Source organism: Crinia signifera, chromosome 11 (genome assembly GCF_055691185.1).
Source record: "Crinia signifera chromosome 11, ASM5569118v1, whole genome shotgun sequence".
NCBI classification, from domain to species: Eukaryota; Metazoa; Chordata; class Amphibia; order Anura; family Myobatrachidae; genus Crinia; species Crinia signifera.
Window position 1 is genome coordinate 27,451,595 of NC_139227.1, and position 16,234 is coordinate 27,467,828.

A 16,234-nucleotide genomic window follows, 5' to 3' on the forward strand; every position below is an offset into this window, starting at 1 on the left:
ATGGACAATGTATACATCCAATTCAAAACATAATAGAACATAATTACAATATATTGATAAAAACCAAACAGGAATAAATTTTTATCAATATATTGTAATTATGTTCTATTTATCAGCCTTTCCTCCGATTTTTGCTATCTGTATGTATTTTTGCTTCTCATTGTCAGTTCCTCCGCAGAAACTGTTTTGAATTGGATGTATACATTGTCCATTCATATATTGTATTTTATTATGTATTTTATTATATATTGTATATTATTGGCATTTATTGCAATTATGTTGCACTTTGCTATATATATTTTTTATGTAATTGTTGATATTTTGTTGTCCGTACAAATGTACCGTTTTGTTTGGAAGTATATGCCTCCGGCAAACCCACAGCCTGATTGGTTTTTGTCTGGAAATACACACCTCCGGCAAACCTACAGCCTGATTGGTCACTGCTTCCTTTTAAGCCGCCGGCAGACGGTCACCAACCACGCCCTCTGACGAAGTTTGATACGAAACGCGTTAGGGCGGGGTTTGGTGACGTCTGCTGTACCTGTGCCCCGGCTTCCCCACCGTGTCCGTTCCTGTTTGGAGTTCCCGGCGCGCTTCCCTCACTCCCCGTGCGGCGAGCGTGTCCTGTTACCCGGCTGAGTCCTGACGGAGGTTGGAGTTTTGCCTGAGGCTTTTATTGTAAAATCTTGTGGTAACCAGCCCACAGCGGTTACCCTAACGGTACGAGTCCACATTGATTTTATGTGCCGCAGCACTGTATGTGTTTTAAATAAATACAGTTTTACACTATGAAGCGCTTCTCTATTCCATTTTGAAACAGATTTTCCTTAACCCTATGAGTCCTGGGTTCCTTGCTGGAGAAAGCTGCAGTCCGTTATACCTTTGGACTTAGTGTCTTACAGGAATACGTTTATCCTGTCTTTTGTCTGGTTGGTGACCTCATACAAGCGCAGATTCATCTTTCCTGTTGTTCAACATATATATATATATATATATATATATATATATATATATATATATATATATATATATATATATATATATATATATATATATATATATATATATATATATATATATATACGGTATCCATGTCGATGTACGTTGACATGGACACCAAAAACATGATAAACTCACATCTCCCTTTTGCTTGTGTCAACCTAAGCCATGTCAACGTTTTTAAATGTGTTTACCTATGGCATGCCAACCTTCTTATTGTCCACCCTACGACCCAAACCCATGTGACCTAGGTAGGACCAGTTACTAAGCTAGCCCTGTCATCTTGCAGAATCCTGCTACATTATAGGTGGTTCCTGCTCCACTGCCCTCCACCCCTGATGCAGAACCCGCAATCACATCTAACCCCCTTTTTATAGGACGGATGTACGCGCAGAGGTACCAATCACAACCAAATTGACCATCCATTGTATCATGAGAATCCTTAACTAAATATATATAACCTACACTCGCCCTGTGACCTCATTGCTGCTCCTGTGGGGCCTTTACCCACAAAAAATCATTGTGACCACAGGCCTGTACGGCCACATCCCTGCAATTCCAGTGTACGCGTGTGTCATACTGTGGGGCAGTATTAAGCTCGGTGAAGTGATAAAGTGTCTGGTTTTTATCACCGGCCAATCAGCTCCTACTTGTTGTTTTTCAAACCAAGCCTGTAACTTCACAGTTAGGAGCTGATTGGCCGGTGATAAAAAAAAGACACTTTATCACTTCACCGAGCTTAATAAATCTGCCCCATAGTCTCCTAATCTGTCTGTTTGGTGGGCATGTCAAAGACGGAGCGAGAGGGTTTCTAGTGCAGTCCCCTATGCATTGGCATTTCTATTCCAACATACAAGTGATCTCAGGAGTAACATCTCTGTATAACACCAGAATAAATAGCAGGACACTTCTGCTTAATACACAGTGCCTTTACTGACTGTAGTATCTGTGCATCCGCTCCTGTTACACACTTATTCCAGCCACCATACTGCAAATAGTGTTTTGGAAGCGTTTTATGGAGATTTCAGGTACCCAGCCCTACAAAACTACTAAGTACTAGGAAAGTCCCTGTTTTCTCTAAACCACTAAAAATGTATCTCCTCCCTACGCTGACTAATCGCTCCTGTCTTCCTTATGAACTTTTATTTTATTGTACGTTTTGTCCTGGTGCGGCTTTCGTCTGTGTGTGTGTTTGAGTATTGGATCAGACTATAACCCTTTTTAGACTACTTTAGAAGCCATTTGTATATCCTCTGTTTATTGCGCTCTGATTTAGGGCACAACACACCAGCATATTACATGGCTGTCGGTTTCTGCATCCACACATTGACTTAGGCAATAATGTAGTTTCACATGTTCTTAAAGCAACACAAGGCCGTGTCCTAGTGCTGAGTAGCATAACTAATCTGTCAAGTAGGTTGTCCTCTAGGCACCCCCCTACTACAGCAAGCCAAACAATGCGGGCTTCCGTAAATCTGACAAGGAAGGAGGAAAAGCTTGGGGTGTGTTTATTATTTCACATGTGAAGTTCAAAGGGCCATGCAGAGGGTATCTTGTAGTTCTCATGGCATGGATCGTGGCATTTGCTGTTGTAGTCACACATCTATGTAGCTAGGTGCAAGCGCGCTGTTCTGTTATTTTACGTTTATTTATGTCAGGCTAGCATATTCCATTGCGGGAACAGAATAGTTATACAAGAGAAAGAGGTAAGAGGGCCCTGCTTGCAGGCTTACACCCTATGTCAGGGGTGGCTAAACCAGATCTACCAACGGTCCCGGTTTTCCAGATCACCTAGCTGGTGCACATCTGTAGTCATTACTAACTGTCACATTCCCCGGATCACCTAGCTGGTGCACAGCTGTAGTCATTACTAACTGTCACATTCCCCGGATCACCTAGCTGGTGCACAGCTGTAGTCATTACTAACTGTCACATTCCCCGGATCACCTAGCTGGTGCACAGCTGTAGTCATTACTAACTGTCACATTCCCCAGATCACCTAGCTGGTGCACAGGTGTAGTCATTACTAACTGTCACATTCCCCGGATCACCTAGCTGGTGCACAGCTGTAGTCATTACTAATTGTCACATTTCCCAGATCACCTAGCTGGTGCACAGCTGTAGTCATTACTAACTGTCACATTCCCCAGATCACCTAGCTAGTGCACAGCTGTAGTCGTTACTAACTGTCACATTCCCCAGATCACCTAGCTGGTGCACAGCTGTAGTCATTACTAACTGTCACATTTCCCAGATCACCTAGCTGGTGCACAGGTGTAGTCATTACTAACTGTCACATTTCCCAGATCACCTAGCTGGTGCACAACTGTAGTCATTACTAACTGCCACATTTTGAAACATGCTGCATTCATTCCTACTTACTATAGGTCCACAGATGGCCTGAGAAACATGAACTGTTGATAGATCTTGAGGATAGGTTTGGCCACCCCTGCTCTATATGATCATCCATTTTTGAGGCGTAAGACTAGTGTTCATTCTAGCACCCGCCATCTTTGAAAACCCATGCAGTTCCTCCTCCCTGTCTGGGGTGTCACTGTCTGCTGTAGTGCTTCCAGCACAGTGTGGTCTGTATATCAGCACTGATATGCAAACCAGACTGTGGTAGAAACACCACAGCAGACAGCGACACCCCAGGCAGGGAAGAGGAGCTGCATGGGTTTCCAAAGATGGCGGGTGCTAGAATGAACACTATCAGACCCTCCCATGACACTCTTAAAAGACAGATCACATGGTCACTGTCCATAAATGCACATTAATGTGTAGCATGGTTTGTCGCAGAACAAATTGAATCCTGCACACCAGCGACCGCCGCCCGTGTGTGGATCCCTGATACAGCGCAGTCGCTGAGTCATTGCTTTGCCGCATGTGCAGTACGCCAAACCGGAGAGATCCGTGCGCTTTGCGACTTGTACGCGACGCCGAATCAACCCAATGTCCGTACATACTAAACTAAAGGAGCATTTTCAGAAATCTGTTCCAGCTAATGATGACCACTGTGATCATTTACAAAGCGGCCTGGTAAAAGCACACTCCCGCTACTACTCCTTATAGACTGATCTTTATATTGATCAGTAGTCTTAAAATAGTGTATGTGTCCTTTTAAAGATCAGTTCGTCATCTCCTTGTATAGCTCAATCCATTTACCGACCTGCTACAATCTTCTTTACAAAGTTTAGTAAAAATGCAGTAAAGGGACCGGCTGCTGCCAATTACATGAGCGCTTCCCATCCTGTATTTGCATGAGACAGACCTCCTAGGTTCTAGATAAACTCTACAAATGAAGAATCAATAAGATTGTGAAAAGGCTAGGGACTAAATCAATACCAGGATTTATCTGTCACATCAAAACATCCGAGCACCTGGCAGAAGCGCTGCGCACACCCCTCCTGCGGTCCAGGCTTTCGCCAGGCTGCCCAGCCATCCTGGCACAGAGCTGCCCTCCTCCGCTATGCCCTATGTGAAACAGGCTGGCACGAGCTTTTCACTGGTGATCCCCAGGCTGTAACCGAGCTGCCAGCAGTCGTGTTTGGTATGGTCGTTTCTGTAGATTCATGCTGTTAGTAAAGCTGTTTATGCTAATGAGGCTATTAAGGTTTGAAGGCCTCTGCCATTCCCAGTGTCTGTCTGTGTGTGTGTGTGTGCGCTGTGCCCCATTAATGAGCATGCATAGGGCAATTCTTGTTTGTATTGTCAGGGTGCCAATTCCGGCACCCTGTGCCAGAGCAGCAGGAAGACAGACATCTGTTGATGGCAGCCTCTCACCTCCCGTCTTTTCATGCTGGGAGGGAAATGTACGGGCTCCGTAGGAAGCCCACTAACTTTTACCAACACCCCGCCGCTGAGACGCGCACACTTGCGGGAAAGGGGGTTATGGATTCTGTTCTAGGCCGTCTTGACGAGTCTTTTTTTTTTCCTTTATTTTATATCTCTACGTTTATTTCTTTACGTTTATTTCTTTATTTTATATCTTACCGTTTATTTTTATTTTTTTTGCTGATTCCGTAGTGCTCCAAGTAGTGATTAATTACAAAAGCAAAACCTGGTGTCCGTATGGAGCCTACACATGGGGAGATTTTGCTGAGCGATGCTAGATCGCTCGACACACAGCGCTGCAAATCGATGTGCTGAGCGATCTGACCGGGCCGATGTTCTCCGGAGAAAACACTGGCCCTGACCGGCGATCTAACTAGATCTATCCAGCATGATGGATATTAATCGCCAGGCAATGGCGACACGCGGGGACGCCCATCGCTATAGCCCCTGCAGACGGAGGGTTGTAGGGGCATTTTCTGAGCGATCTAGTCAAATAAAGTCAGATCGCTTCGAAAATGTCCTAAAATCGCCCCGTGTGGAGGCGCCATTCGCCTCAGTGAGCCCCTTGCCACATTCCTCATCCTGCTTCTCCTAATGTTCTTGCAGGGGGGTGCGGTTGGCAAGTTTTACAGTGAATGGGTCCACCACTATTGGTCGACACACAAAATAGCCCGATATGGAAAAGTTGACATTAAAAATGTCGACATGATTTTTTTTCACGTTTTTTTTTATTTTCTAAATCTGGTGTTTTTTTCATGCTTAACTATCCAAGTGAACATATTGGGAGAATATAATAGTGTGCTGAGGGTAGCGCGGCACCGTGCCTGAAACATGGCGAGCGGCCGCATTACACTTATACGGTGTCCATGTCGACGTAAATTGACATAGACCCCCAAAAAACTAGCAAAGCTATTGACTTTTGACCTAAAGGGGGTCAACCCTATGACCCATACCCCTGGCAGGAAATGGCACGGGTCCGACTTGGCACACAGCGTCTGTATAGAAGTATCTGCCCATTGCTTGCGGATTCCTCCAGACTGCTGCTTCCTAAATCCCAGCATAAAGCGTTTCTACAGAATAAATTGATTGCAGTCTTTAGGTTGTTTCCCTTCTATAGTTTTCTGTGATAATGTCAGTCGTCGTCCCTCCTCATTGATCCTGTTTTGTTGTGTGTTTGTTGTAATCCTCCCTCTATTATTGCTTTTTCTGTTTTCTTGGGCTGCTGCCAAGCTGCCTCTTGTGGGAGAACTGCCTAATTAACACTGTTCTAATTAACAATTTCAGATTACACAGTGCCGCTGTTAAGATAATCCTGAGAATGTCGGGGTGGCATGGTCTCGCCCCCTCCTCTGACGTTTTTCCAGCGCTATTGGCTTGTAGCGTACGATTTCCTGGCACAGTTCTTGCATGCTGCCACGGGCCGTGTACATGTGTAAGAGCGGGCATATGTATAATGGGTAGATGAGAAATCCCTTTGGGGCAGATGTATCAAGCCTGGTAAAGTGGGAGGTGATGACGCATCAGGCAATCAAGTGTGGGGGGGGGGGGGGGGTTAGTCAACGCGGGATTCCGACTGTATGTCCCAGCAGACGGGATCCTGGGCCATTCTCGACCAGCTCGCCTGCAACTCGACAGGCGGAATTCAATGCTCCACCTGTCGAGTACTGAAAAGGAGGCATGTCGGCAAAAATGGATGTAGCTTTTCGAGAAACGGCCGTGAATTGGACAATTGGCCGTTTCCGATAAAACAGATCTGACTGGTTTTAAAGTCTGTTTTGTTGAAATCCGCCTTCAATGCAGATGGAAACGGCAGCATTGTATAGGCCGTCACAAATATCGCCCGGGATTGAATACCGCCCTTTTTGTCTCTTGATCTTCATGGGACAATTACAACCCATGCTTGGATTAGGGGACAGGTGTGCCACTGGTTGATGGCAGACCTTGCAATGCCAGTACAGCTGAACTTCATCACAAGTGGGGAATTGTCAATTACTGGCTCTTCAGCTCTGGTGGAACTGGACCTCTGCCTGGGAGGGCACGCTGGGACTTGCAGTTTCCCAGCGTCCCGAGAAATACTGGAACTCTAGAGCTGCTTTAAGCTTCGCAGCCACTGGTAAAGGGTATCCTGCTGTCTTTGAACAGAACACACAGCTCAGGAACACGCTGCCTTCAACGTCTGCACTCTGATTGGAGGTCATTGATTTTACGGGAAAACATGTTTATAGACAGAGTGCTGATCGACCAGTGGAGTTTGACTTCTGCTTCCTTAAGTAAGAGCTGCCTCTCTCTCCTATTGACTGACAATCAGAGTGAGAGATGAAAGCTAGGGGAACTGGAAGAAGGGAGGTTGTATTGCTTCTGATAGCTGTGCAAGCATTCTTACAACATTGCTGAATATGGCTGGGATCACTCATTCTCATCCTTATGTATTAATCACAATGGGTTCCTTAACTAACCAGAGTATATAGGTGCCGGTGTGCTCCTGTGTGAGGAAACTGGGCCAGATTTATTAAGCTTGGTGAAGTTATAAAGTGGGTGATAATGCACCAGCCAATCAGCGCCTGTCATTTGTTAAACCCAGCCTGTAACTTGACAGTTAGAAGCTGATTGGCTGGTGCATTATCACCGAACACTTTATCACTTCACCAGGCTTAATTCATCATCCCATAAGTTCCACTCTGTGTTCTCTTAAACTCGAATTCCAAAAGAACACTTTGTTCTGGGGTCTAGTCGTCGTTGGTTCGCATGTGGATGAAATAGATTTTTTTTTTCTTTTTCTCCTTGGCCAAGGGAGCACAGAGGCGTTTGCATCAATAAACAGGTCCCTGGTGCCCAACGTGTTTCTCTTCTCTCTACCTCCCCTTCCCACAATTTCCTGGAACTTGCCAAGCTTTTATATACATTGATTTTACAATTAGCCTGTTAACCCTTTCGCCCTTCTAGCCTTGCCAGTGCTACCGGTCAGAGCTGTCAAGAAGTCCATATTTCACCAGGAGTATATCTTTAGTACATTGTCAGGTGGGGCATCTGCTAATAACTGTCCGTGTGGGTGTTACGGGTTTCAGAAGGTCCGATCCATCATGGTACAACTGTGTCTAGCCTTAAAAACCTGGGGCTTGCAGTTGTGACTGGAATGGATGTGAGGTTTAAGTTGTTCAAAGAGATAGCAGGCACTTGTAATTTATTGATTAAAATCATAAAACATATGGAAAGGTTCTCAGGCCAAGGTTCTCAGGCCAAGCTGAAGGCCAGCTGTGGTCAATAGAAGTTCCTGAAAGATCAGACGAATTTCTGTATGGCCACCTTCCGTAGTAATTAAAACTAAAATACATGTTCTTCAGCAGCTAAGCGTACTAAGTCTGTGTTCTGTTTTTTATTTTATTTTTTGTTGTGATTGTATGAGGCCGCACTAGAGAATGAGTACTGTTTTTGACCCGGTCTTCCATCCAATCTGACATTTATTTTCTTTGCTTTCTCGGTAGGTCCGAGCCGTATTGGGTGCAATGAACTCTCCGTGCAGACCTCGCCATGGAAGGCTGTGATGCTCCTGTCATTGCTGGGAAGGACAATGGGTGCAGCGTTCCTCCAAACCAAAAATGGACTGAACTCAACAGCGCCCTACACCAGTCCGGCAACACGGAGCAGCCCAACATGGAAAGCCACGGGTCTCTGGAGAGCCTGAGCGTCTCCTTCAATGAATGCGTCTCTGAAAGCGCTAACGCATCTGGTGCCATCTCGCAGTCTCCCAGCAGAGCCGTCTGTTGTAACGAATGTTCATCCTTCTTCCCCAGTTTACAGAACTACATGGAGCACCGTTGCCCTGTTACACGGTCATCTCTCGCACTGAAGGAGGAGAGTGAAAGTGACGTTAGCGATGAAGGGGAGGAGGAGAGTGATGTGGAGAGTCTGGCAGGAGAAATAGTCTACCAGCCTGACGGCTCTGCTTATATAGTGGAAAGTGTGAACCAGCTAATCCAAAGTGGTGACACCTGTGACAGTACCCCTAGTGAGGCTCTTCTTTCCCTCTACAAAAATTCCTTGACTAATACATCGGGAAAGTCTGAGGAGTCCTCTTCTGTAGGTCCCGTTTACCCACAAATTATAAACACTTTCCACATAGCCTCGTCTTTCAGGAAGTGGTTTGAGAATTCAGACAAATCTTTCCTGGAGACCTCCACCCTGGCGGGCGTAAGCCCGGTTCTGCACAGCTTCCGAGTTTTTGATGTGCGGCACAAAAGCAGCAAGGATTACCTAAACAGTGACGGCTCTGCCAAAAGCTCGTGTGTATCCAAAGATGTCCCAAACAATGTAGATCTGTCCAAATATGATGGCTTTGTACTGTACGGTAAAAGAAAACCAATTCTAATGTGTTTTTTGTGCAAACTGTCCTTTGGCTATGTCCGGTCATTTGTGACCCATGCTGTGCATGACCATCGAATGACTCTGAGCGAGGATGAGCGTAAGATTCTTAGTAACAAAAACATTTCTGCCATCATTCAAGGGATTGGGAAAGATAAGGAGCCTCTTGTTAGCTTTCTGGAACCAAAAAACAAAAATGTTCAGCATCCTTTAGTTTCTTCTGCCAACACTACTGGACCTGGTAATAGTTTTTATGGAAAATTTAGTGGCATCCGCGTCGAGGGCGATGAAGCCCTGCAGGCTAGCCTAGCACTTCTAAAAGATAATGACACTACTTCCAGTGGGACGGAGCAGGCCCAGTCCAACGTTGTGTCCCAAAACGCTCTTCTTAATCTTGGGGGTTTCAATAATTCCTCCTTTAACACCTCCATAAACTCTGTCCCTCTAAGCTCCTCAGGTTCTGGTTCTAGCAAACCTGATTGTAGCAAGGAACCAGAAATGACCGAGCCTGAGAAGCATTCGGTGGGAATACAAGACAGCATATCGGAAAGGCTGGAACCAGAGGAAGATGAGGACGAAGAGGAAGAGGAGGAAGAAGATATGGATGAGGAAGTAGACGATGAGGGGGAGGATTGCAAAGCACTGTTTCCTTGCGGGCTTGATGTTGACTTTGTGGACAGGCCTCAGGAGGAGTCCGGGGTGTTTGCCGAGAGCGGCGGCAAAAAGGACCTGGCTCTCACAAACCAAAGTATTTCTAACTCTAATTTAATGCCTAACGTTCCCCAGCCTTTGGCAAGGGGCACACCTACTACATGTTCTTCTTCCTTTGTTGTCTACGATGGTGCAAGTAGGAGGAACATTTTAAGCTTTAACAGTGACTGCATTGGGGTCAACATGGCAGAGGTTGGGAGAAAATTGGACTTTGTTGATGACAGTGCCAATAGGGACAATGCCACAGCACCTGAACCAAATGAAAGCGCAGAGGGAGAAGACGGAAACCTGGCCACCCACCACCAGCATACCGATAACCCATGCGAGCTTGGTGCTGGGGATTGCCCATCTGGGAGTGGGGTGGAGTGTCCAAAGTGCGACACCGTATTGGGCTCTTCACGTTCACTAGGTGGACACATGACTATGATGCACTCTCGGAACTCATGTAAGACTCTCAAGTGTCCAAAGTGTAACTGGCATTACAAATACCAGCAGACGCTGGAAGCACACATGAAAGAAAAACACCCTGAGCCGGGTGGTTCTTGTGTCTACTGCAAATCCAATCAGCCTCACCCTCGACTTGCCCGGGGAGAGAGCTACACCTGTGGTTACAAGCCCTTCCGCTGTGAGGTATGTAACTACTCAACCACTACCAAAGGCAACCTCAGTATTCATATGCAGTCGGACAAGCATCTGAACAACATGCAGAACCTGCAGAATGGTGGGACCGACCAGGTTTTCAGCCACAATGCCGGGGTCGCGGTGGCTGCTGCAGCTGCCGCCACTGCAGCGGCCGCTTCCAACATGAGTAACTCTTGCGGGGCCCCTTCACCTACTAAACCAAAAACCAAACCCACCTGGCGCTGTGAAGTGTGTGACTATGAGACCAATGTGGCGAGGAACCTGCGCATTCATATGACCAGTGAGAAACACATGCACAACATGATGCTGCTTCAGCAGAACATGACCCAAATCCAACATAACCGGCACTTGGGCCTCAGCAGCCTCCCCTCCCCTGCTGAAGCTGATCTCTATCACTTTTACCTAGCACAAAACATGAACCTGAAGATGGACAACCCACCTAATGAGTCGCAGTATATCATGGGAGGGTTCCAGCTGGATCCCACCAGCCCTATGCCAGGGATGGCTCCCACAGTAGGTAAGAAATGGGGTGGGATGGTACTTGGTGCAGTTTATGGAACATCTAGAACACATGTCTTCAACCTATGGCCCTCCAGATGTTGTAGAACTAAATTTCCCAGCATGCCCTGACAGTTTTGGCATGCTCTTATAGGAAAAAATGTGGCAATGCATGTTGGAACATGTAGTTTCACAACATCTGGAGGGCCATAGGTTGAAGACCTATGATCTAGAACGTGTTTCTCCATTATGACGATGTGTACAATAATAACCATTATTAAGCTCTTACGTTTGGACTTTAAATGGGAAATATCGATCTTCTACAGTATTACATCTTGTGTTTATAGCAGTTTTACTTTATAAATGTCCATGTTCTAGCAATACAGTTTAACTATGGCTTGCCTATATATTTACCTTAGGATGTACCTGTTGCATGGTGGTCCTTATGTTCAGTTAATGTATCTTCAGACGTCCTGACACCACATGAACAGCACAATACCACGGGAATGCCACATGACCAGCAAGTGCCGGGGGAGGAGCAAGGTTCAGGACATGTGACTGAAAGTGTATCCTACCGGGCTTGCTTCCTTCACCACGCTTTAGGTTACTAAAGGCAATAGATGTTGACGTGGATAGTATAACTGCTAGCCCACTGATCTTGCTCTCCCTCTGCTCTCCTGGTTCACATGGTATTTCCCATGGTATTGTTCTGTTCACGTGGTCTGATGACATCAGAGGGTACATTATCTGACGGGGTTAGTATACATACAGGAGGCAGCCATTTTTTTTTTAGACTGTACCAATATTCTTGATCATGCAGCTGTCGGTGCAGAAGAAGCCTGGTTTTCCAATGCTTTAGCCCAGACAGTTTCGCATTTGGATGAACTCTTCTTCTGCAAAACCTATACAGTATTTAATACTACTACTCACCTCACAGGTGAAGTAGCGCCACTGACCATTAGAGGCCACTGGACTGACAAAATTACTCCTTTTGGGTGCTCAAAGATGTCATAACAGAAAGTGAAAGCAATTTCTGCAGGGACACTGATCTGTTTCAAACTTGCTGTATATGGGGAGAGGGAGCTGTGAAGATAGAGATTGGAGGTAAGAGTGGATAGGGGGTGAGGTGGAGAGTTTGTGGGCTTAAAACTGTCACAGCGCAAAGTGAAAGTACATTGCAGAAGCCGTCATTTTGATGTGCTTTTAACTAGTAAAATATATCATCTAAACATTTGCCGTTTGGTTAGTACGGTACTGGATCCCTACGGACTAGAAACCCACAGGTTAGTTTTCATGGTGAAATCCCATTGCACCAGTACATTCCTGTTCTATCTGTCAGACCTATATTCTTCAGATTCCACAGTGCTTACAGTAGGATTGCACTTAGTCATCTGGGAATGATGATGTACAGGAGTCGGGTTGAGTTCTGAGCCATGGTAGTGAGCAAGGTTCTTATAAACAATGGTCTCCCCTGCTGCGCCCCTTACTGAGATTATTAACTGCAGATGGTAAAATCCCTATTATGCAACTTCAGTATAGATCATTGGGGTTATTTATGGATTGTCCCTACTGGCAGACACTCGGAGCACTTGTTTTGTCATTAAGTCTGTCTGTGACTCCCATGATTCTGAGGAATGCATCTGTGAAGGTGATCTGTGTTGTGGCCTGCAAGATGTTTGTTTGAGTTGCGCACGAACACATTTGAAAGCAGTAATGTCCTAAGTGCTTTTTCTTCCGTGAGTCGCTTACTTACTGTTTTTGTTTCACCCCCTTTTTAGTGGGCGGTGAGATCCCCTTGGACATGCGGCTCGGAGGTGGACAGCTGGTGTCTGAAGAACTCATGAACCTTGGCGAGAGTTTTACCCAAACCAACGACCCTACGCTAAAACTTTTCCAGTGCGCGGTGTGTAACCGCTTCACCACGGATAATTTGGACATGCTAGGCCTGCACATGGGCGCTGAGCGCAGTCTGCCGGAGGAAGAGTGGAAGTCTGTGGTGGGAGACTCTTACCAGTGCAATCTGTGCCGTTATAACACCCAGCTGAAGGCCAACTTCCAGCTCCATTGTAAGACTGACAAACATGTCCAGAAGTACCAGCTTGTGGCTCATATTAAAGAGGGCGGCAAAGCCAACGAGTGGCGGTTGAAATGTGTCGCCATTGGCAACCCGGTGCATCTGAAGTGCAATGCCTGTGACTATTACACCAACAGCCTGGACAAACTACGTCTCCACACTGTGAATACCAGACATGAGGCTAGCCTGAAACTGTATAAGGTAAGAGAACCATTTCCTCCATCAGTAATGCATTGATGGATCTTCTGAGACTTCTACCTATATTATTTGCTGATTGGTTATAGTTTTGCTTTGTATTGTTTGTATGTGGTTTAAATTTCAAAGAAAATTTGATTTATTGAGTGTAATGTTGCGAAGTTCTATCCGTGTCTTGAAACCTGGCTGGTATCTTGCACTGCCAAGACCGCAAGGTACTTAGAACACTTAGAAGTGAGTAGCTGGCTCAGTGTGGGCTTTCTACAAGGGGATTTGGAGGCCGGTGATGGCAATACTAACAATCGCAACTGTATGATTTGACCATTGTAGGATTCCTTTAAGCTATTTATTAACAGTTTATGATAGAATTTCTGTTGCGCTTTAACAATTAGAAACATTGAAGAAAAAAAAAACTGGGTGATCGTCACAGAGGTAGGAGGGCCCTGCTTGCAATCTATAGGGGAATAGGCATTGATACACAAGGGTTCGTGTTGTCAATGGCATAATTGGCCACCAGATTGAAAAGGTTCTTGATGTGCTGTATGATACAGTGACCCAGCAATTTTGGCCTGGGGTCAGGAGGATGGGAAAGTGAGAGAGAAATAAGTGAGGATATGTGTGGATTTTACAGTGGGGATGCCATTGGATAGGAAAGTCTATGAAGGTTATGTTGGTGGTTGTGGAATTTAATACGCTGCTTGAAGAGGAGGGGTTTCAGGGAACGCTTTCAAGGTTGGGGAGACTTCTTGTGCGCGGCTAACACTCCTGGCGACAATTTACGGCCAATAATTACAGAGATGTGTACCCAGTTTAGCTCTGCCCTCATTAATCTGGCCGGGGATGACCACGGAACACCTAGGTTAGTGAGGAACCTATGTACCCGGGCATGCTGATCTGGTCCCTCGGATGGTGGTCTAAAAAGCGAGATCACTATCTGCATATCCGAATCCACAGGAAGGTCTTTGCTCCCCTGGGTGGATTATATCTGGACCAGGCGGGATTCCACCCTCTGTAGTCAGTGGAAAAGGGTTTTCTTTCTTTGCCTTTTTTTTTTTTTAATACAGTATCCGAAAAGGGCAACAAAAATACCCTTTAGCTTTACTTGGCCTTTTTAATGGTACAAAAAAATAAGTACCCCCCCTGGTGTTCCACAAAGAAAACCGCTTTTAGCAAATTAGCCACCCCTCCCCCCATCTTACTTGCTTTCTACGGCCTCTGGCTCTCTAACCATTGTGTGCTGTAAGTATAGATGCTGTGAAAATCCCGTAAATAGCCTTTCTGCTTGCCCCATAGAATTCCTCCAGACGTTGCTATCGATTTTTGCTGGACTTAAAGCCTCACCCTCCTCTCTAATCATCCCATAATGGCTTTAGCATGAACGGTCAGGTACAGTTCCCCATAAATCTCGGAAGGCTCATTTCCCTTACCTTCCACACACACACACACACGCACGCACATGCACACACATACGGACCGCTCTCTCTCTCTGCACTCTATTTAATGGTGATGTCAGAGCCCCCCCCCCCCCTCACCGATGGTCTGACCACACGGCTGCCAGGGAGCTGATACTGTAGAGCAGACGAGAGTGGTCCTCTGACCAGTAGTTCAGATCTGAGGTGGATTGAGATTGATTGCATGTTATGTTTCCTCTTGCAAATGTAATCCATTAGGCTGGCACATCTATAATCAGGTTAGAGTAGAGTTAACTGCATGTAATCAACTTCTCCACTGTCAGATACAGAAAATCCCTCCAGATGCCAGAATGGTGTCCAAAACAAAAGGAGTGAAAATAGCCGGCCTTTGTCTTGGTGGGGGCAGAAGCCTATGTGGCAGTCTGGAAAGGCGATTTGCAGATACGCAGGAAGCTGCAATCTGGTTTTGGTTAAAGGTGAATATTGAATGACTTGGCTTTTATCCCTGCATGGTCTCTGCGAGCATCCAGCCTTTTAATGACTGAGACAATTTGCCTTTTTTTTTCTTTTCCGAGCGTCTTGTTTTTCAGATCGTGATCTATTTTCTTGTTTTCCCGAGCAGAGATCATAGAGGAGAAATTCATTTGTTGCCCTTCTTCCATCCACGCAGCTGATTCTTAAACTGCTGTGGTGCAGATAGGGGCTCCTGTCATTGTTCTCAATCAATCAGGGACTGCGTCCTACTGGAGGCTGTAAGCTGCAGGGCCGTCTGTGGCAGGTCCCACGTGTGTGTCTCCATGCTTCATTGGCACCTGCAGAATCTGTGGTGACCAAATGTTCCCAGAAGTGTAATGATGGTACTGTAGCATGTATGACCACTTGTATAGTGGTTATGGTATAGGTGGTCAACACACCTTAGGTCAGCACTGCCAAAAGGTCGACATAAGCTTATGGTCGACATAGGCAAGGTTGTGCTTCGAATGTCTAAGCCCACTTGGATGAAAAACTTGTGTAGACCTTTTTACTGTCTATGTCTACCATAAGCTTGTGTCACCCTTTTTTGTAGGTGTCGACCTAGTCATTATTGACCATTATCTGTCCACTAACTGTGCACCTTGTACCGTATGGCAGATATGGAAGCATGCGGGGTGACAGACCACCGTTTCCTGTGCAGTACTTGTGCTACATACATCATTTTTAGCTGCTTTTCGCTGATTTTGATCTGTTTTCTGTATAGGAAGATTGGGCACCTAATGCAGGCACATTGCTAACCAAATCCCGCGGCTCTTGGGGTGTGGGTGCCATGTAGCACAGGACAAGCTTCTTCTGTATATGTATAGACAGGTTCCTGGGCACCTTTTTTATACTGCCTTGGTCATGTGACCCTTATTGTTCTGTGTTAGATGACTGCCTTGGAGATGCTATAGTGTTCATTCTAGCACCTGCCATCTTTGAAAACCCATGCAGTTCCTCCTCCCTGCCTGGGGTGTCGCTGTCTGCTGGAGTGCTT

General features: G+C 45.9%; 1 protein-coding gene across 5 annotated transcripts in view; it reads left to right on the top strand.

Moving 5' to 3' along the window:
- Positions 1-16,234, top strand: part of ZFHX3 (zinc finger homeobox 3) — a 692,957-nt gene that overhangs the window by 636,885 nt on the left and 39,838 nt on the right. For all 5 annotated transcript variants that reach the window (XM_083165485.1, XM_083165486.1, XM_083165484.1 and 2 more), the window contains 2 exons: positions 8,316-11,062; positions 12,822-13,318. In XM_083165485.1, coding sequence (XP_083021611.1) covers positions 8,362-11,062; positions 12,822-13,318 — 3,198 coding nt within the window. In that variant the 5' untranslated portion in view covers positions 8,316-8,361. The remainder of the gene's footprint in view (positions 1-8,315; positions 11,063-12,821; positions 13,319-16,234) is intronic.